Source organism: Pieris rapae, chromosome 9 (assembly GCF_905147795.1).
Source record: "Pieris rapae chromosome 9, ilPieRapa1.1, whole genome shotgun sequence".
In the NCBI taxonomy this organism is placed as follows: domain Eukaryota; kingdom Metazoa; phylum Arthropoda; class Insecta; order Lepidoptera; family Pieridae; genus Pieris; species Pieris rapae.
In genome coordinates, this window is record NC_059517.1 from 824,917 (window position 1) to 846,894 (window position 21,978).

The following is a 21,978-nucleotide window of genomic DNA, read 5'->3' on the forward strand; positions in this document are numbered from 1 at the left end:
GGTATTTAATTTTTTTGTATTTTTTCCAATAAAAAAACCCAAACTGCTTATTTATTGCCATTAAGGCGGAACAAAGTTCGCCAGGTCAGTCTATATATATAAAAGAAAGTCGTGTTAGTTACACCACTTATAACTCAAGAACGAAAGAACAGATTTGAGTGAAAATTGGTATGGAGGTAGCTTAGAGCCAGGAGACGGACATAGGATACTTTTTATCCCGTTCGACAGCGTTCCCGTGGGACTTGACATGAAACGTCAGTCACTATAAAAAGTGGTATAACAAATAAGAATCAGACTTGGAATAATAAAACGCAAATGATAGCTATGTAATTGACGTATAATGACAGCTATGTAATGACGTATATATGACAATTTGATATTTGTAAGAAATCAATATTCAAAATATTTCTATTAAATAAATACGTTTAATTATTTTTACAATTTACAATTTAATTATAATGATAGTGCTATTGCCCATTCGTATAAACAGTGAAGAGAACTATAAAACTCGGTATTGTCGTATGTATACAGTTCATCCAAAGAATGATGAATGTTTCTATTTGTTGTTGTTGTCGAATGACGCATTTAATCGAGTATTGGAACGGGAACGTGAATATGATCACCAGGAATTAGATTTAGTAGTTCAAACGAATGTACCCCTGTTGAAATACCAACAAAAGGAAGTTTATGATACTTTAATGAAGGCAAACGATGATGAAAATGGTGGTTTATATTTCCTAGATGCCCTTGGTGGAACTGGCAAGACATTCCTCATGTCATTAGTTTTAGCAACTGTTCGGGCGAGATCCAACATAGCGGTTGCAGTTGCTTCTTCTGAAATAGCAGCCACATTGTTAGAAGGATGCCGTACGGCTCATTCAGAATTAAAATTACCGTTAAATCTTCAAACTATTGGAGAACCAACGTGTAATATTGCAAAACACTCAGCAATGGCCAAAGTTTTAGCGGCATCGAAAATCATCATCTGGGACGAATGCACAATGGCGCATAAACGTGCATTGGAAGCACTTAACCGAACATTAAAAGATTTACGCAATGAATCGAGATGTTTTGGAGGAGCAATGATTTTACTGTCTGGCGATTTCCGCCAAATACTGCCAGTAATTCCAAGATACTACGGCTGTCGACGAAATAAACGCTTGCCTCAAATCGTCAAATCTATGGCGCTATGTGACGAAACTGCAGCTGACAACAAACATGAGAGTTACATTGCTTACTGATAAAAAAGACGAAAAAGAATAAAGATGTAGATGACCTGAACTACATAATGGTATGCGTTTGGTGGTTAGAAAATTGAAGAACAATGTAATTTACGCTACGATAATGATAGGAAAATTCAAAGGTGAGGAAGTTCTTATTCCGAGGATCCCGATGATCCCAACCGATATGCCGTTTGAATTTAAAAGACTTCAATTTCCGATACGTCTTGCATTTGCCATGACCATCAACAAATCACAAGGCCAATCCTTAAAAGTTTGTGGTTTAAATCTAGAACATTCATGTTTTTCCCATGGTCAATTATACGTGGCATGTTCACGGGTCGGAAGACCATCAGCGTTGTTTGTTTTTGCGCCTAATAATAAAACAAAAAATGAAAAAATGTGTATCACAAGGTACTTAAGTGAAGAGCAACCTATGTACTAAAATACAGAAATAATAATGAATGATTAATGTAGGTATTTAATTTTTTTGTATTTTTTCCAATAAAAAAACCCAAACTGCTTATTTATTGCCATTAAGGCGGAACAAAGTTCGCCAGGTCAGCTAGTGATATTATAAAGAGGAAAGATTTGTATGAAAGTATGTTTGTTACCAATTGACAAAAGTACTGAACGAATTTCAAAATTCTTTCTCCATTTGAATAATACATTATCACTAATTAATATAGGCTGAGAAGAAATATAAAGTATCCTACTAAAAGCAACATAAAGTTACCTACGGTGTATACCTATATAATATCGTTCATCGCATGCGCTGCGAAAACTATTGATGATATAACAAAAACATGTTTCACTGAATATATACCGTAATAAATTGTTTTATAATGTTAGCGAATTAATAGGACTCAATCAAGACGAAACTACTATCCCTACAGAAAGTTAGTACCGAGCTTCATATTACTCATAAGCTCCATCGAACACCCTGTTTCTTATAAAATATATAAAAGTTATATTATATACTAGCCACGGACATTTCCATTTCTCAAAAACTGTTTTAAACATATACCATGCACCACTGACTAATTGCTATCTAGTTACTCCTGTGAATTTTGTCACAACCTATTTATATCATTATGTTTTTATTATTTACAAGCTGACCCGGCGAACTTTGTTCCGCCTTAATGGCAATAAATAAGCAGGTTTTTTTTATTGGAAAAAAATACAAAAAAATTAAATACCTACATTAATCATTCATTATTATTTCTGTATTTTAGTACATAGGTTGCATATTTGCTCTCGTGATTGAGAAGCACGAAGTCGAGCCATACTATCGCGGCGCTGTTCACGTGCAATTTCTTGTTCTTCTTCAGTCCTTTCATTTGCAGTATTTCGAATTCTTCTTGCATTACGGCTTTGTCGGGAAAGATTCGATCGTCTTTGAAAACTCAAATTTTCAACCATACCGAGTTTTATAGTTCACTGTTTATACGAATGGGCAATGGCACTATCATTACATTATAATTGTTAATTATTTATTTAATAGAAATAGTTTGAATATTGATTTCTTACAAATATCAAATTGTCATTACATAGCTGTCATTATACGTCAATAGCTATCACTTGCGTTTTCTTATTCCAAGTCTGATTCCTTTTTGTTATACCACGTTTTATAGTGACTGACGTTTCATGTCAAGTCACACGGCACGCTGTCGAACGGGATAAAAAGTATCCTATGTCCGTCTCCTGGCTCTAAGCTACCTCCATACCAATTTTCACTCAAATCTGTTCTGCCGTTCTTGAGTTATAAGTGGTGTAACTAACACGACTTTCTTTTATATATATAGATTTTTATATAAATAAAAACTAAATCAGTGCACACCTAACGCTATCTTTCTGCAAAATAGTGTGATGAAAGCAGTGCGGTTTGAAAATGCTTGACAAATGACTATGAATAAGATACAGAAATCTGAGGCTGAAACCTAAAATGCGCCACTGCTTTCTTTTTATTTATTTTTATAAATACAAAGGAACTTCCACAGACCACAACAGATCCACTTACAAAAGCACCCGCAATGGAAATGGGTCAACGCAGTCGACGTCACTTTTTATTATAACTATATTTATATACATATTATATCTATGTTATTGTATTAAATTACAATACATATAATTTGTTTACATTCTTAATTAAATACATACATTTTTACTACCGGTTAAAGGTTATATTCAATTCATTTGTCATGCAAGATTAATAAACTTTAATTCATAAGTGAATGCCTCAATGATATAATGGTTATCACTCGTTGCGTACTACGGATAAAAACCTCTTGAACTTGGCAAATAGGTGATCAGCCTTTTGTGCCTGACACTCGACATAGATTTTGGGCACCATATTTCTCACGATGTTTTATCTCACTGTTAAGCACGTGATAATTGTGTTCCAAGTCCATTGGTACTCGGGATTCGAACGCGCGATCTGTCGAGAGATGAACCTTCACGCCACTGAGCCAACACTACTCAATACCTGGATGTTCTGTTCTTTTTTTAAGGGTCATAAGCAAACTTCAAGAATTGTTCAACAGACACAGCAATGCCCCTTGCGATACTTCAACGTGTTTAGCATTAAACAGTAACTTTCGTGTAAATGTTTAAAATCCTACAGTTTAGTGCCGCAAGATCAAAGTTGTTCATACAAATACATGCCAAACGAGTCGAAGGAACAAAATATACATTGCAGACAATGTTATACTTAACAAAATTAATTAATTGAGTGATCTTCCGGCCTCTTCCCGAAGGAGAAAGACCACATATCTCCACTTGCTACGAACCTGACATACCTCTCTCATCCCTTTCAGTCTCTTGCTTAATCCCCTTTGTTGACATTCACCATGCATGCTTGTCCGTTTATTATGGTAGGATATATTTAACTTTATACAATACAATAAATGTGACTTCTTTTAATATTATTTCATATTATTAGTGACGCGACCCAAAATGTATGACAGGATTACCTCACGATAATAGAGTCTACGGGTCGTATTTTAGAATGTAAGTTACATTTACATTAAAACAAGTCCTTACAAAGACATCGAGACATCCACAAAATAGAATCTGGCCTGAGAGAAATGAGAACCCTAAAAGCCTCACTAGGTCAAAATAAATAGTTCCCCGCCTTGTTCTAAAACCTACATTGGTTTTCCTTTAATTTAAATACTTGTATTCAGCTCAAGGAATCTATTAAATTCATTTAAATGTACAGAAATTACTTCGAGAAAATGTCAAATGTTATTACAAAACTCTTATTACTCAGTGATAGATATACCTACTTTATTTATATAATTAAACGCTACTGAGTTTACAAAATTTAGAAAAAACAGTCCCGTTCATATAAAATTAAAACTGCGTATGAGATAGATTTGCTTAAAATGTATACTATGAATATACACTTAATGTCTTTGAATCTGAGAAAAAAATCTGATTAATTTACTCCTATAATATCCTCAAAGTATGGATATTACTGGACTACTTAGATCACCTAGAGCCTCACGATATACCGTAAACCCAATACCATAAAATATTGAATTCCTCTTCTAAAATAAGAGTATCCAAATCAAACACTTCATTATGTCGCTAATCAGTTTACGCCCCAGTAACATGAATCCATTGCCGAAAACAACTGCTTTTAATTTTTTTTTTTCAAACTAGTAATGAAATGAAAAAGCTAATTCAAAAAGTTGCTTAATACTCGTTAGTAAAAGATTCTCCTAGCCCTTTATATTTCTCTAAGACATCCACATCCGTTAAATACAATACACAAAGGGTTTGATCAGTTGTGCCGTTTGTAATGAGATAATAGTGAAGAAGGGTTTAATGACCTTTAATTAGGTCGCTTTTCAAGTGATAAACAAGTCTAATATAATATCAATTTTATAAAAGGGTTATCGCTGCATTATTATATTTAGTTGATTTTATTATTTTAAGTAGGAAATTAAGGAGATACCCTTTTTTTAGTAGAATTTAGGTGCTAACTGTGACTCAGAGTCGAAACTTATGCTAATTATGGCATATACTTATGGAGTGGCCGGATTTTAGTTCGTGTTTTTGTTCGGATTTTATGTTCATTATAATATATTTGGTGTTAGTTATTCCGACTATGTGTTTGCATGTTGTTACCACGAGAATGTAAGAGCGAGCTCCTATTCTTACCATAAATACTGCTGGTATTTCTCCTCTAAATCTTTGTTTTTATTTATTTTATTACTATTAACTAACTATTAATTACTTACGATGTTATGTCGAACATGATGTAATCTGTGCAGCTCCTTACAAACATAGTGTAAATAAAAAACTTGGCGATTAATAAGAGTGGCGGACAGATTATTTCCAGTTCTTCAGATCCGTTCTACGCCCTTGATTTGAGAACTGGCAGTAAATGTAAAGTCAGAAACATTTAGTAGCAGTAAGTAGTTCAGACGGTTGTCCACCAATGCATTCTGTTTATGTTCCAGTTAATATTGCTCCGATAGAAAGAAAAGATTGAGAGGAAACTGTTTTCAAAACAAAAATTGACGGCATGTCCTACTACCTACTTGTCTAAAAATCATCAAAGAAGCAATTGCTATCTCCGGCCAAGGCCGTCTACGGTTGTACCGCCACTGGATTATTATTACTTCCTGATACTGTTTTCCTTTACAATATTACAAGATCACTACCTTAGATTTTGATTCTAATCAACGATAATTTGGGTCAATGCCAATTTATAATGATAAACGGATGGTTAGTTAGCATGGCACGTGATAAAAATGTCGATTTATAAACACTTAACTAATATGAGTATACTATTTATTGCATGCTTCATTGAACACTTGCATATTCCGGTTCCGAAGTTTGCTGATTAAATTGTTTTAAAAAAAAATTTCTCAGGGAAACTGTTCCATCCTAAGTGGAAGAATTTTTGGAAGGGTAGTTTAAGACATAAGCCATTGTCAATACAAGCTATCCATGGTAGGTCGGTTTGGCGTATGTGGATAGACCTTTGTATGAAAATCACAGTTCAACTGTATCAATATCCTATCTTAAGATTTTTACTCACACCAGTTTTTAAAATAATTAAAAGGCCATTTGATATGTTTTAAACATACACATGTATATTTTAATATTATTTGTACGATATCATTAACTTTATTTGGTTTATAATGATTATTATCAAATATGAGTGTAAAGAGCGAAGACATTGCATTCTATCCGTCGCTAAAAATAGATTGTCTTCGTAGGGTTTGGTTATTGGGATGCAGATAGTAGATCGATCGACTGTCACGGTCTGATCTCAGATTGTTTTCAATTTCAATTGTGGATTAATTATTGGGTTCGGTCGTAAACCTATAAATTGGAATCTGATGGAACTTGAATGATTCACAAATTAAAAGTCTTATCAAATTGTGCTGAGTCGATATCGCTTCGATTACAAGTTACAACACACTTTCTATCAAATTACACACGATAAGCTTTCCCTGCGTAGCAACAATTGAAAAAAATAGAATTATTTTAAATAAGATAAATATTATCAACAGATATGCAATAATTTATTGCGATTACAATCGAAACATTCGCATTGACGTTCAATCGATTATTTAATTTAGGTATAAATTTCACCTACAAATACCAGAACATGGGATTTATTTAAATGATACGTCAATTAACGTGTAAAAAACTTATGGTATACAGATAGCTTACCATCCATAGTGGAATTGTGAAATTAACTAGGCGTTTTTAACATAAACAAATTCGGACAAACATTCTCCACAAAACGCGTCCAATCATCAATAATACTTGTATGTCACAAGGTATGTACATATATACTATGACTTGTATAGTCAATATTAAACTCATTTACTTACTATATACTCTATGTTAATCGTAGATAGGTCAGCCACGTGTAACGAAACGTGCCCTGGATTTATTGGCATACGTAAGCAGGATTACTATATATGAGAAAGGAATTCGATGTATAAGCTGGAATTTAATAGAGTACTGACGTACTGCATATGACGAATAAAAAGGCGAAGTTTCTTGCCAGTTCTACTTGCTCGCACTACGCCCTTGACTTGCATAGTAAATGTAAATTTTGAATCAATTTAATATCTCTTCTGTAGACGTTCATAGGTGTACTTGGAATGATAAAAGTTAATTTATATAAAGGTTTAACCAAAACTCTAACCAACCTTGAGAATGTTTATAAGAAAGATTTTCTTATTTTTGGGACATAATTAGGCTACACTTGCGTGCGAAAGTTCGCTTAGGTATATATAAAAATACCGTAAAAAATATTAATTTGGCTGTACTATAGGCACTATAGCCAACGATCAATATTATTATTAGATTATAAAATTATTTAATTTTTTACGATAACAAGATATACAAAATCTATTTAATTTCATAGAGACAACATTTCTGGTCATTAAAGTTCATATTCGCGTGATGTTAAATGTATCACTTCTATCAAAGGTACTATGGTACAATAAACACCATTAATAATACATGAGAAATGTAATTGAGTGAACAAATATAGCTATTTATATTAGATATATTGGCTAGAACAAATTGTAACTTAATAATATTGATTTTCCGTATTGTTTTATTATAAGAATAATAATTCTTGAAACGACATTATAGTTTTTTTTTAATGTGACAGAAGACTCAACGGATGTTAAGTGATACCGCCCATGGACATTCACATTGCCAGAAGGCTCACTAGTAACTTGCCGGCCTTTTAAGAATTTGTACGCTCTTTTCTTAAGCCTAAGTCGAATTGGTTCAGAAATACTTGGCGATTAAAAGAGTGGCGGAGAGTTTATTGCCAGTTCTTCTCTTTCGTGCTACGCCCAATTTGCGAGCAGTAAATGTAAAATAATTCATATATTTTTATTTTTTGACGTTTGAAAATAAATTGATTGATTCATATATAACTTACCAGCTGCTAAATATACTCCAGACAAAAGACTTCCAACCCAGGCCACTGTCCCTTTACCCTCGCCGTAAAACGTGACCAGTTCTGAGAGGAATATACCAAATGTGTAGGCGATGCCGTCCACCACCAGATTGCACATAAACGAGGCGAACACCACGACCCAGCCATAGCCACCGTCCGGCGGTGGTGGGAGTTCTCGGTAGTCATAAGCCTCGTCATCATCATCAGCTCCATCTGCTGTCAATCTCGCTGCTTCCTCGCATGATGTTTCACTTTCGGTCTGCAAAGAAATAATACCGTTAGGTATCTGGTGCATGGTTCTCTGTCAATAAGCCAAAGTATCAATCCGTCCGCAAAAAACAAATTTTATGATATTTTTCAAAGTTTAAATAAATAGTATGGAAGAGTGTAGTGCCACGTTAGTTAATCGTTAGTATAAGAACACTAATATATATAACATTTTAAATAAAGACATTTCTTCTGTCTTTACACCTTTTTTTTATTTTGATCATAATGTAGTACGAGAGATACTGTTAAATAACTGTTCGATGTGCCGCGTACGAACACGAATTATTTGCAAAATTCGCGAATGTATCGGGTTTTCGCTAACTGCAATAAAATTTATTAAGATGTAGACATTTTTAACCTTACCAAAGAGTGAGGAAATGGGAAGGGAGAAAACTTTGACTTTATTTAGCAGTAGCAACAAATAACAATGTATTTTTTCTTTAAAATTTTAAGTTGTGTTAATTTAACGTTTTACTTTTTTTTCTATAAATTTTGTTTAACAATGTAATCTGTTTTACTTTGTATATTATCTATGTGTTTTCTTTTATAATATGTACTTATGTAGCTGTATAAAAAAAAAAATTAATTACAATCAAACGCCGAATACACCTTGGCCTTGTCGCTTCAGTTTGCGACTCGCATCCCTGAGCTCGTAGGTTCGATCCCAGCAATGTACATTATGTCTATGCATTTAATTTTTGCTAGTAGGATAAAGCATCGTGAGGAAAACCGGTATGCCTTGGACCCAACGAGTCGACAATACCCACCCGTGTGTACAGAAAGTTGATCACCTACTAGAAGAAACGGATACAGAAATATGAGTCCCACACCTAAAAGGCTGTAGCGCCACTGGTTATAAGTATACTTCAATATTAAAACATCCTTGACAGTGACTTCCTTATAGATTTTTGGGAAATTTATCTTGTGCGACATTGATTATACAAACATGTCATGAAAATCAACATGTACACTATCAATCAACAAAGTACACGAAATCTAATAAGAAATCACTAAATAAATCCTTTTGGTAATCGCCGGCGATCCGATTACAAAAAGGTTGTGTTGCTTGAATTGTATATAATGTGTTAGGTATTTCACATATCTAATCAAGTAATCAGGTATTCACGTGTTGGTACTAAGTGTATATTCACAAATTTCTGACAAAAGTTCAGTTATTTCAAACTACGTTCATAAGTTTTGGGTCATTATCTGCACATTTTCGGCCCATTAATCTAATAGGCATTTAAAGGGATTATAAAAACGTCTAAATAATTAAGAGAAATTAATCAATAATTGTTTCCCCAATAGAAAGCAACACTATTCGTAATGACAGATTTTATTGAAAAACTTCTAATAAAGTCAACATTAATTTAATTACCACGAATTGTTCCATTTCGTCGTAAATTTAAAAGCTTTTCGCCATTCATATTACACACTCATGTATAATCATAATAAAAACACAATTAAAAGGTAATTACAATTAATATATGCTCGATTATAATTAATTTGTAAAAGAATCATCACAGGGTCACTCACTGTCAAGATATTGTTAAGGTCATTCTCCACGTGACACATTACTACAATCTACAAACAAAGTGTTCCATTCGCGGGAACATTCTACCTATAAAAACTAAATAAATATGAAAAGTTAAAAAAAGGGAAGACCAGGACATGGAGGCTTCTACTTGTTTTTTTTAAATCTCATAAGAGAAGTCTTAGCCTAGAGTTTTTCTCAATGTGAGACCTACGTTTGTTAAATGGAGCTATTCGATTTTTTTTGAAATTATGTTGAAATTCAATTTTCTTAACAATTTCCTTATTTTTATTTTTTTTATAATAGGGGGGCAAACGAGCCTGCGGGACGCCCAAAAATGCAGGCATTTAATGGGTGCGTTGCCGGCCTTTAAGGGAGGAGTACGCTCGAATTTTGACTTGTTGGATGTCGTATCTCTCAGGGAAGATCCCCGACGGTAGTCGATTCCATTCGCTAGTTCGCAAAATGATTTTCTATTATAATATATTATGATTTCTTCTTAAAACCTATAATTTAATATTAACAATAATTATATGGGGCATAAGAATTTTAAAAAGGTTAAATGTTAGGGCTAACTGTAACAAATACAATAGACTTCAAACATACAAATATTCAAGTGCTACCCCAAAGTGGTAATAATTCATTTGTGAACCGAATACCTCTTAATATTTTCCTGACCCAGTTATCATATTCATAAAGCCAGAAATATCTAACAGTGATGTGTCTGCCATCTTCATTCGCGTCACATGAGCGGAAAATTCTATAGGAAGCACATTTGCGTCCTTTCTTAATTGCTTCTTTGTTTACAGGACGATAAAATATTTTGTTAGTTTTTTAACGGTACATACCCAACGGTATCTTAAGTGAGCCCAGTTGCATATTAAAAAGTTTTTTTTATTGTGGGAAATTAAAATTTTCTCGGGCCTCAAAGGAAAACATCGTGGAAATCGACATGTTTTAAGATTTAGATTTGTCGAGACAAATCGCTTTAATTCGATAGTCAAACGTAGGGCTATATATCAACTCTGGGTTAAAGCAGACGATGGTCAGGCATAGAAGACCTTCATATCTATCACCACTATCACTAGCTGAGGTCAGTATTGTAATGCTATTGGACGAATGTCAACCAGATCCGCCAAAATGTATCCTTAATAATAAAATAAAATAAACCTGTCGAAAAATTTTATCTTACATGTACCTAACATATTATAACTGATATAGATAACGTTATCTTCTTACAGATTATATAAAAACACCTCGCTTAGCAGAGCCCACCATCACTCATCAATGCAAGAAATACAAATAATCAAGCAAATTTTATACTATAAAAATTCTACAGCTTTTGCCTACATCATAGAATCATATTAAGATAAAAAAAATCCCATATAGAGAACATGTACCTGCTCCTGCATTATTTACCACGTCCCTAGTTGAAATTGAAATCAGTTTTAATTTAAAAATTTAGTTTTATAGATATGTATTTTGTTCAAAGCATTTACGTAACTGTGGTCTAGTTACACATTTATTAGTTTTGAAATGTACCGTGTGAAATTTCTTAAAAACACGTTTAAAGGAAATTGTCGGAAAATTTATAGGCATGTCGTTATCCGACCTTAAGCCTTGAGCAAAGGTTTATGGTGACAACTCACGCACAATTAAGTAGACAAATTCAGTAAACATGACAAATAATTTTGAATATCATGAACACAAATGATGTTTTTATCTTTAATAAATGTTTATTTATATATGATTACTTAAGTACCGGTCAAGTTAAATATGCATCTACAATTGGATATTGGTCAGTGAAGCACTCAAAATTTGCTGGGCGTCAATTACTTGTTTAAACGACGAAAGTAAATTAGTGCATTTTCATGTCATTATCAAATATAGCGGAATTAGTGATGAAAGAAATTTTAAACAAATTTCAATACTTCTTTTAGTACTAGTGGGCTTTTCATGAATATATATTTAGTGATAGACTCCTCATTATATCACTTATTAATAAAGTTTATTATTATTAATGTTCAGCTTATGTATGTCTTGGATAAACTGCTCTAAGATCGCCCATCTTCATCTACATCCTCTGTCTTCTTTTATTTTTATTGTATGTAAATAAAGTGCTCATTATCAGAGCATAAAATCAGTTCACTAATCATCTCTTTCAGACGTCTCGAGCAAACAAATAGGTCAAACTGTAGAAATAAGAATCAAAAAAAACTCGAAGCCGTCTTCCAATCGGAGAAATCAAAAATTTATATAAAACCCTTTGAAACTAATACAAAGAATGCAACAGAAAAATATGTTTTAAATTGTACATGTGTCAATTATAAGCAGGTAGTCATGTTCACGGAAATGGTTTCACAACCTTCGAGAGATTTGAATTTTTCATAGAATCATATATCGTAATTGTGGAATGTTTGATATGTAGCTAATAGCGGTAAAAAGGATTCCCTTCTAATATATCTTATAACTTATGTTTCTCTAAACTATGAAGTGTATAAACGATGCAGACACTTAATGGGAAATCGGGCGCCAGGCGCCGTACAAGTGTATAATGGCAGAAAAGACAGACAAAAATACTATAGGAAAGTACAAAATCCTAAATTTAGAATGAAGACATAAAATGCAACTAATAGATAAGATGAAATAAAAAGTAATCCGTGGCGCCACAACAATTTTTAGGTTTTTAGGCCTCAGATATTTTATATTTGTTTCATGATCATTTGTCAATATGCAAGTAGGTAATCAGGGTCTTGTGCCTAACACAAGCGGTCGTCTTTTTGGGTCTAACACAAGCTAGTTTCGTCACGATGTTTTCACTAACATAGCTAGAAAGTATATTGGTGAACAGCCATATATTGACCTACGACTCCAGGCATGAAGGCTCTATATATAATAATACGCAATCCTGTACCCCTACATTATCATGTACCGAGGTTTTTGGTGTGTAATAGTGTTCTGGGCACTGAGTACTTGTACTGAGGTTATTGTAATTTTCAGATATATAAACCGATGAAAGCGTAACACCGATGACTATGTAAAATGCCGAGTACAAAGAAAACAGTTTAATGAACCTTTGGCACGAATTTAACACAAAGAATGAAAAATCGGATACAAAATGTAAATTATTTCGTTTTCATTTCCGATTTTTCAATTAACAAAAGTTCTGTATGACCTACGTAGTAATAATAATTGAAAATTAAAACTAATTTAAAAAATTGCGGCAGTGCAGTATCATTAATGCTGGCAGAATTTCCTCACTGTTTTTAATATCTGTACAGATATTTTACCTAAATTTATGTAAGTATTTATCTTTATTTCTAGATTTACTTTTATTGATTTATTCACACAAAACAATAAATAGATTTGCAACTCCTAAGCATAATTACATACTTAAAAATACAAATAGTTCCATAACTTCACATTCGATTTTTAAAGTCTGTATTTTATTTGAACGAACTGTAAGATATTAATACTTTGTCAATATGATAATTCACGTTTAATAGGTACATGTAGCACTCAGAGATGGGAGGCCGGCGCGTGGCACTGATTGCCATTAATTGATTAGCGCCGCATGCCTGTCAATTTACTCTCAAGAAATTGGTATATTTCGAAGCTATAAAATCATTTACTTTGGCGTTCCGTTTCACGTTGTATGAAAGTGTTCGATTGGAAAAACAAGGAAGTCATCTTCATATAAAAACCGAGTGAATAGATAAAATACTAAGATAATAGATGTTATAACAAAAATACATAAACTTAAGTGGACATAGGCACATGACAAGAGGAACAAGAAGGGCAACAAGAAAGTATTAAACAGGTACCCCAATCTACGAAAAAGAGGAAGACAACTTAGGAGGTAGATAGGAAATTAAGGAAGAAGGTGGAAATAGAGAGTGGCACAGTGCAGACAATAATGGCGGGATTCGGAGAAGGCCCTTGCCAAAAAAGGACACATATACCCAAGAATGAGATAGAAATATAAATATGATTAAGTGTAAAAATATCTGAAATAAAACACTATTACTATAGCCACCAATGAACGTACGTAAATTGTCCTGAAAGTTGATCGAAGTCAAACAATAAAATTCCAGTAATATTTTTTTTAACGAAATTTACATCCTGACTAAGATCTATATAATTTTTCAATCAAGTCTGTACCCAGTCTGAAATTATTTAAATGTTTGTTTACTCTTAAGAAGGATTTGAATCCAGGTTGTGTCCGTCTTAAGTGTTTACAACACACTTGATAGAAACACGTATTTCATCACTTGCTACGATAATCACCGATTATTGCAATATAAATCTTAATCAGAATTTACTACAATTGTATAAATGCGTGGCAAATTAAGACAGTTTATAATCTATCATTATAAAATGTACCTTCCCTTTCAATGACATATACATATTATGTACTTCGTCGATTTTTAAGAAGTGTCCTCGTAAAGTATTAAGTTCATAGAGACGAATGACCTTAGGGGCGAGATTCGCGTGCCTCAAGTTGAAACCCACTGCATACAATGAGAGAAATAGAAGATAATGAGAACGGAAAACACAGTTTAAAGATTAGTTTAAACGATCCCCATTTCAATGACCTAAATACCCATTTTGGACCGGAACAATTAATGCCAGGTAATTAGCCAGCTGTTTCATCAACTGTACTATTTAACTGCCGTTAATTGGATCGAAGCATGTGATGCAGTGTTTAGCCATGGTTCAATTCCCGGCGGATAATTTAGGCAGGCATACAAGACTAATTTTTGTGCTTTTCTTCTGTCTTCCTGCGTTTAGCGTAAGGGCGTCTCCTGCGAGACTCGGACCTCAGCTTGCGCCGCCTGATGATGGTGAATCACCCAAAAGACGGAAGCTCAATGGAGTAAGCGGAGTGCGAGTATAGGATCCCGCTTTTCCCGGTGAAAACGGTTTTTTACACTAAAATGTCTGTTCTTTTGCTCATTAACATGGCCGATGAAACTGCTTTTTATTATATTTAAGAGTTTTTTAACGTTTTATATTAAGTATCGTTTGACCGATATAAGGGCTTTACAATCTGGTACTGTGAACATTGCGTCGTCGTGTATTTTCATTGCAAATTAATACCGATAAAAAACTTACCATTGTTCTTCAATAATCTGTCAATCGCACAGAAAAAAACACTTCACCCACATTAGCTGCAAAGCCAACTAGTAATGATAAGCCTTGTATCAAGTCCTATGTATTATTTGATAAACCTAATCAACAATGTCTTGATAACTTTTAATTATTTTATTAAATGCGCACGGTAACTCCGGCTATGCTCGAAATATGAAATGAGTTGTTTCGGACGTGGATTCTTAATTACCTCTCATTATGTACCCAATAGTGTCAACAAGTGTTAATTGTTCCATTACGAAAATATATTTAGGGTGCAAAACTAATAGTATTTACCGTACTAGAAGATTTTGTTATTTTTTTGTATTAATGACATTAAAATATATATATTTTTTCACGTGCGGAAATGGATAACGTAGTTCGTGGCACGATCGCCGTGTGGTGGAGGGTGATGAGGGACTCTCTACTGTGCAAACCCTAAAACCCCACGGCACCACCAGCAATCCCCCATAACAGGTTACAGGACATGGTAACAGCGTAGTGTATTGTCCGCGATCAGCCGTTAAATCTCAGCACTTGAAACGACATCCTCGGCTTTTGTATGTCTAGTCCAATCACAGCTACGCGACACCTTCCGTCTTGGCGATTGACCAATAAGACTGAAGCGAAAGGCGACATGTTCCGTCTAACAATCTTACTCTCTGGTCTGCTTACACTAATAATAATACTAGCTTATGTCACTTTAATCAATCGACCGCCCCTCATACAGAAAATAGTACATTAGTTGTATATTACACTAATTCGGGAATCTCTGAGCCTTTTTGACCTCTATTAAAAATCTAGATAACTCATATATATATGTGATCATGATAAGACCTAGTATCTGCATCGCGTATCGCTGCATTTCTTCATGCTTACTTGGCTATTCGCCCAGTGTTACACAATTTATTCAAATGCTAAGAGTACTTAGGAGAATCTAGCTATCAAATATCGATGGCAAATAGTTTATTCAAATTATACAATTAATTAACAGTTCTTCACTACAAACTAAACAAGTTTACTTGTGATTGGTAAATGTCATGCTGAATTCAAAATATTTATTTTTCGTGAAATTTTTTGAAGAAGACCTCAAAACACAGTGAACGAGGGCTTGAGTATGGAAAGGTAGACCACACTAATACTAAAAGCTTACTTTTTTGTAAGAATTTGTGCATATACAATTTATAGGCCTAAATTTAAATAATCAAAGAGATCGAAGTTAAATTAATAAAATAAAAATAAACAAAACATTAAAATACAGTTAAGCTTTGATGAAATAATTTCTTATTATGTACAATAATCTCTTATCAAAATATATTTAATTACATAAATGTCATTAGGAAATATGTAGTAAATCATACAATGTTTCTACTATTGATGTAGACAGTTGCCAATACTTTTATTGTTTTTTGAAGTAATCTCCAATCCTCCTACACATCGTCGTATTTGGTGGAATCACTGAGAAAAGCAGTGGGCCCATTTCTCTCTTTAGTCTCTTCTATGGCATTGTTGTACGCTTTCACCGCATCTTCAGGACTGGTAAAGATTATCTTTACTCAAATTTTATCTTTAGTTCTAGGGAAACAAATGAAAGTTGAAAGGCGCCAGGTCAAGACAGTATAGCGTATGACTCATTATCTCGACATCTGCCATGGTCAAATATTCAACGGTCCGTTATGCGGAGTTTACTAAAGCATTGCCGTGGTGAAGGAGGATCCTGCTTTTTTCCATAACAACCGGCACACTGCGATTGACATACCAGTCTGCAGTAACTGTCCTTCCATCTTATAGCACAACTGTCGTGAAATTACTTTTACGAAGAATGATAGACTATAATCATTTTTCCTTGACTTCTTCCTTTCTTCACCTGAGTTGATCAAACCTCGAAAGGAAACACCCACTGAACTGATTGTCTTTTGTTTTAGGGTTCGTAGCAATATATTTAGCTTTCATCACCTGTGACGATGTCAAATACAGCATTTCAGTCACCGTCATTGAAATAATTTTACATTTGGTGACGCCAGTCCGTGCGAAGGTGTTTCTGGTCATCGGTTAAAGTATGGGGAATCCCTCATCTAGTTCAAAGCTTCCTAACGCCGAAATGTTCGTGTAATATTTTTTGAACTTGTCTCATACTAATGCTTAGGTTTGCCCTTATCTACTACAAAACACTCATGTTATCTTCAGTGGTAGCTGCTAAAGGACGACCCTCACGCGGATCATGAAAATGTAAATAATGGCACAAGATGGGGCTTTATTAAAAAATGCTATCAAAGCCTATCAAAGCTTTCTTGTTAAGTCCACAACGAAAGTCACAATAAACCATTGACCGAAAATATTCTCGCATTAGGTTCATTTTTTTTAGCAATGTTTCTAACTGGCCAGTTCTTAACATGTTCAGTGTACCCACATAGTAGTATTTTTTAAGAATAGCTTATAAGTTTTTAATACAAATGCAGTATTAATATAGTAACTAAAGATATAAAATAATACTAGAATTGAGACATTTCTTTTATGTAAGATATACTGTATGTTTTAGTAAGAAGAAGCGGCTTTAGTTATAAAAAACTGTTCCAAGATAAAAAAAAAAATGAGAAACAAAATGTTTGTACTCAGAAATGGCAAGTCAATTATAAGAGCTGTCAGTAATAAGATGTATAGCAACATTGACATTGAAATTAATGAGTTGGAAACGTTTAATACTGGCGGATGCTGTATTAATTACTGACATACCTATTATTATTAGATATTACATTGCCATAGTCTACTACTCATTGTTTACTTCATGGCAGTGTTATAGTATTTCCTTGAAATAAAACCAAATTAATATATTCAGTACATACAAATGTGTTAAGTGATAAGCAGTCATTGTTTTGAAATTGTATAGCACATGCATGTGTCATAATAAGTGTATGTTACTAGGACTCATTATAAATATACATGTGGTAACATTAAATTTAGTGGTTGAATTCTAGGCTTAAATTTAAAATATTCAACAACAACATAGTAAACTAACGACTTACTGTCAGTTTATCAAATAATATCAAAATTCAGCATATGTTGCCTGATATGTTACAAGGCAGACAAGTTAAATTCTTTATTATTTCCTAATTATAAGAATTAGCTATATTGTTTTCAGCTTTGAGTATACCTTGCCAGGTCTACTCTAATATGAACACAATGGTATTTTGATCACACATATGACATTTAATTAAATTACTTTATGTGATTAATTGTATGTGTGATGTCTCTTAGTGATAATTTTCAGTAAATAATGGCCTAAAACAAAGGAGTATAACAGTTGTGACTAAACCTACTCAAAATATATGATAAGAAGTAGCATCCTCAAAAATATTTTTTTTGGTTAAGGTTTACAATTCAATACCTTGATTTTGAGGTCGGGGGAGGGTATACTTATCACCCCCAACCAATTTCAAGTACTAGAAACAGTTATATCAGTAGAAAAATAAAAATAAACCAAAACATACATATAATACCTAATATTAACTGGGCCCATCGTCCTCAAAGTCATCCACATAGCCGGTCGTTTACCAAGCAAAATTCACCAAGTTTAAAAAAAACAAATAAAAGCACGCACATTGACGAGAAAACAACAGAAATGTAAAAAGTAAAGGCTTTTTAACGAATAATCTGCACTGTAACACTAACACACTGTTCTGGCGGATTGTTTACAAATTTCTAATATTGCACAAAACATCGAAAAAAAAAATTAATTAGCTTAAATTACAACTCAAGCAGCATAAATTACTCCAAATCTCACAGAGGTTATTGAATCAAGGTCCCCCGAGACTCCTACATACTCAGTATAATCAAATTCAAGGTATTGAATATAAGATCCAACCCTTTTTTTTTTGTCAGAGTTATTCTTCAAATAAACAGAAATTAAATGGATGTACATGTATGATATAAAATATGTAGGTATGAAGTTCAATGCCAGGTAACCTTAAAGATGTCAGTATAGAATTTCCATTTTTAAATTTCATAAAAGACAGTCACGAATAAAAACTCTACTTACCCTAGAAAATGTACGCAGGCGATTTATTCTTGGATTTGATGGGATATTACTTAAAGACACTTTAGACATGTTGAAGTCAATTCTACTAAGCTTTAACGTCCACGTCGAGACTATTAAACTATTCAGATCAATTTAATCAGTGATTTATTTACGAAAATGTTAGGCAATTTAGTATTTATTTTGATTTTTGTTTTGACGTATCACAAATATTTATTGCACAGTAAAACCCCCATTGTTAGTTACTTTAGTCTAGATCAACATAGCAATAATAAAATCGGTATTGTTGTTTAATTTCTCATAAAAATTTACTGTACGATCGTTTCACAATAATTCACTACACATTAATTTTTAAAATACTCAGTCTCACACTTGTTAAGTACTTTGACAGCTGAACGCGAGCTCACCAAAATAATGAACTGGAATGCATTCCGTTTTACGTCTATGAACTGTAAGCGGGCGATAAAATTATTATGTCACACAGACAGTTGACAGACGATGTCATTTATTTAAAAATATGTATAACTATTAAATTTCGCGCCTAGCTTGGCGCGAAATTTAATAGTTATACATATAATGCAATTGGTTGGTGTAAATTATTCGATTCCCACATTTATTTAAATTCTGGGATTATAAATATCTTACATATTAAAATGTTCATGCTTAGAAACACAAAAGAACCGATTAGCTAAGATTTGTATCGCTGTCGTAAAAAAATAGGAAATACTCTTAAGATTTATTTATTAGTAGGCACTAATATGAATATTCTTATCTGCGTCATATCATTTTAAATTTCATAATTATTTCTTAATGATATATTTTGTGTGTATAATATAATTCGTTTTCTTTTATAAAGTTATGATATATTTTTAAAATTAAAATGTGATGTCTTTTGTGTCGCGTGTTTTTACAAATTGCATGATGTCTTATTTGCAGCAAAATAGCGGATCGATAAAAAGTTGCATTGTTCACGTTAATGACTATTAGTTAAGTAGTATAAACAAAACACCCTTAATTATATTTTAAATAACTCGTTAATTAATGTGCACAGAGAGTTCTAGAATTATAATTAAATGAATTATGAAAACATACATCCATACTACAAATACAAAACATGCGACACGTGACTTTTCTTTGATTTTTTCATGATTACGGCATTGCAGATAAAACAATTTCGTAACTCACCAAAGAGGTTTCAGTTGGGTTAACGTGGATACGTGGTTCTTCGTCATCATTATCGTTACATTCGGTAGCAGCGGCTTGACCCATGGTGAGGTGGCGACGGTTGGCTGCATCAGCAGCCTACCGCGCGTCCGTCGCGCGACTAATGCCGCGGCGTTGTGCCAGTTATTTCACTTCTTGTACCTACGTTTTAGGGAGACGGTTCCATCGATAGAAATCCTTAAAAAGCGTTTACTTAATCATTCTGAGAATTTATAAGATAGCGCCTTTTAAAAGGATAGTAGCAATAACGTAAGAGTGGAAGTTTAATAAATTGTACAATCGTTGCACATTAGTGCTAATAAGTGATTTAAATTTTTTAAACATTAGTTGAGCCTCAAAATTGGTTTGCATGCGATTTGATATATTATATATTTTAGCTAGTGTCATTTTCGTCATCGCATTATTATGACCTCAATAATAATTAAATATGTTAAACTTAGAAACAAATGCATCAGTACTCTCAAACTATTGTTTGTTTCTAGATCTGCGTAATGCAAAATAATATTGAATAGGAAAATGCTAGTTTTAGACGTTTTATCGACATTCCAATATACGTGCCTAAATTTGCGACGGTCGATACAGCAAGCGCAAGCCCGCAGTTTGGTCGGTGTTTTTGACAGCTGAATAACTAAATAGATTTTTACCGTAGATACCGAATAATTCAATTTTTTGTATGCAACGAATTATTGTTACTACCACAGACTGTTGTAAAGGAATTAAAAAAGTATTCCTTGTTTAAATTTTGAATTCGATTTTTTAAGATATTGATAGTAGTTACACCGACGAATGAGTTTTTATCAACGAGGTCTGCGGTCCTTGCAGTAATTTCTTGTAGGTTCCTACTTTGTAATGCGGATATAAGTAATTACGTCATCAATTCGTTAATTATATATCCTCAAGATCCGCCTTAGTGAGTATTCGACTTTTTCAACGGTTTTTTATTTGCTTACATACATGTGAAATTTATTTGAACAAGTTAAATAAGGTTTTTAAAAATTCTTGCATTGTACATTAAAATAAATAATGTAGTCTATCCTTATAACAGTTATTTAAAAGTATGTAAATAAAAATTCATATTTTTAATGTAAAAGTTTATATTATATTATGTTGTTTAATTAGTTATACCATACCTCACTAGATGGCACTTTTCAACATATCATAGTGTCAACCAGTCTTCATTGTATGTGACGCTGCCAACTTAGCTTAATTAGCCGTTCAATCAACAGCCCCACAACAACCGTTTACCAAGTGGTCTGAAAGATATTCCGCCGCAGCGTTTGTAACAACATTTAATAAACTGGCTGGCATGCTCTTAAGCTATTCGTAAACCATGTGATACATCATGAATCATGATCAACTGGCTGAATGTCTTTCAAGCCGCTGGTTAAGCAGTGCTGTTTAGTTAAAGGTTAGGCTCATTGTTTATGGTTTACTAAGTTAGTCGTCTGCAACATTTAGATGATGAATATAGAGTTTTATAAATTAAATTTATTTTAAACATATAACATTTTAATTGAACTATTTTATTTAAATTGTGTAATATAATTGGTCCTTTAAATGCTATCTTCAAATGTTTGTTTCCTTTTGTATGGTTTATTTAAAATATAGTAATATATCGTTA

General features: G+C 33.1%; 1 protein-coding gene across 4 annotated transcripts in view; it reads right to left on the reverse strand.

The window, feature by feature from the left end:
* Window positions 1-20,437, reverse strand: part of LOC110992605 (monocarboxylate transporter 4) — a 42,625-nt gene extending 22,188 nt beyond the window's left edge. Inside the window, exons 1-2 of one of the 4 annotated variants that reach the window (XM_045629605.1) lie at window positions 20,319-20,437; window positions 8,152-8,428 (exon numbers count right to left, since the gene is read on the reverse strand). In XM_045629605.1, coding sequence (XP_045485561.1) covers window positions 8,152-8,428; window positions 20,319-20,402 — 361 coding nt within the window. In that variant the 5' untranslated portion in view covers window positions 20,403-20,437. Of the gene's footprint in view, window positions 1-8,151; window positions 8,429-15,085; window positions 15,242-19,136; window positions 19,552-20,318 lie in introns of those variants that run through there. The other 3 variants (XM_045629603.1, XM_045629604.1, XM_045629606.1) reach the window with 3 other exon arrangements.
* Window positions 20,438-21,978: the final 1,541 nt, after the last annotated feature.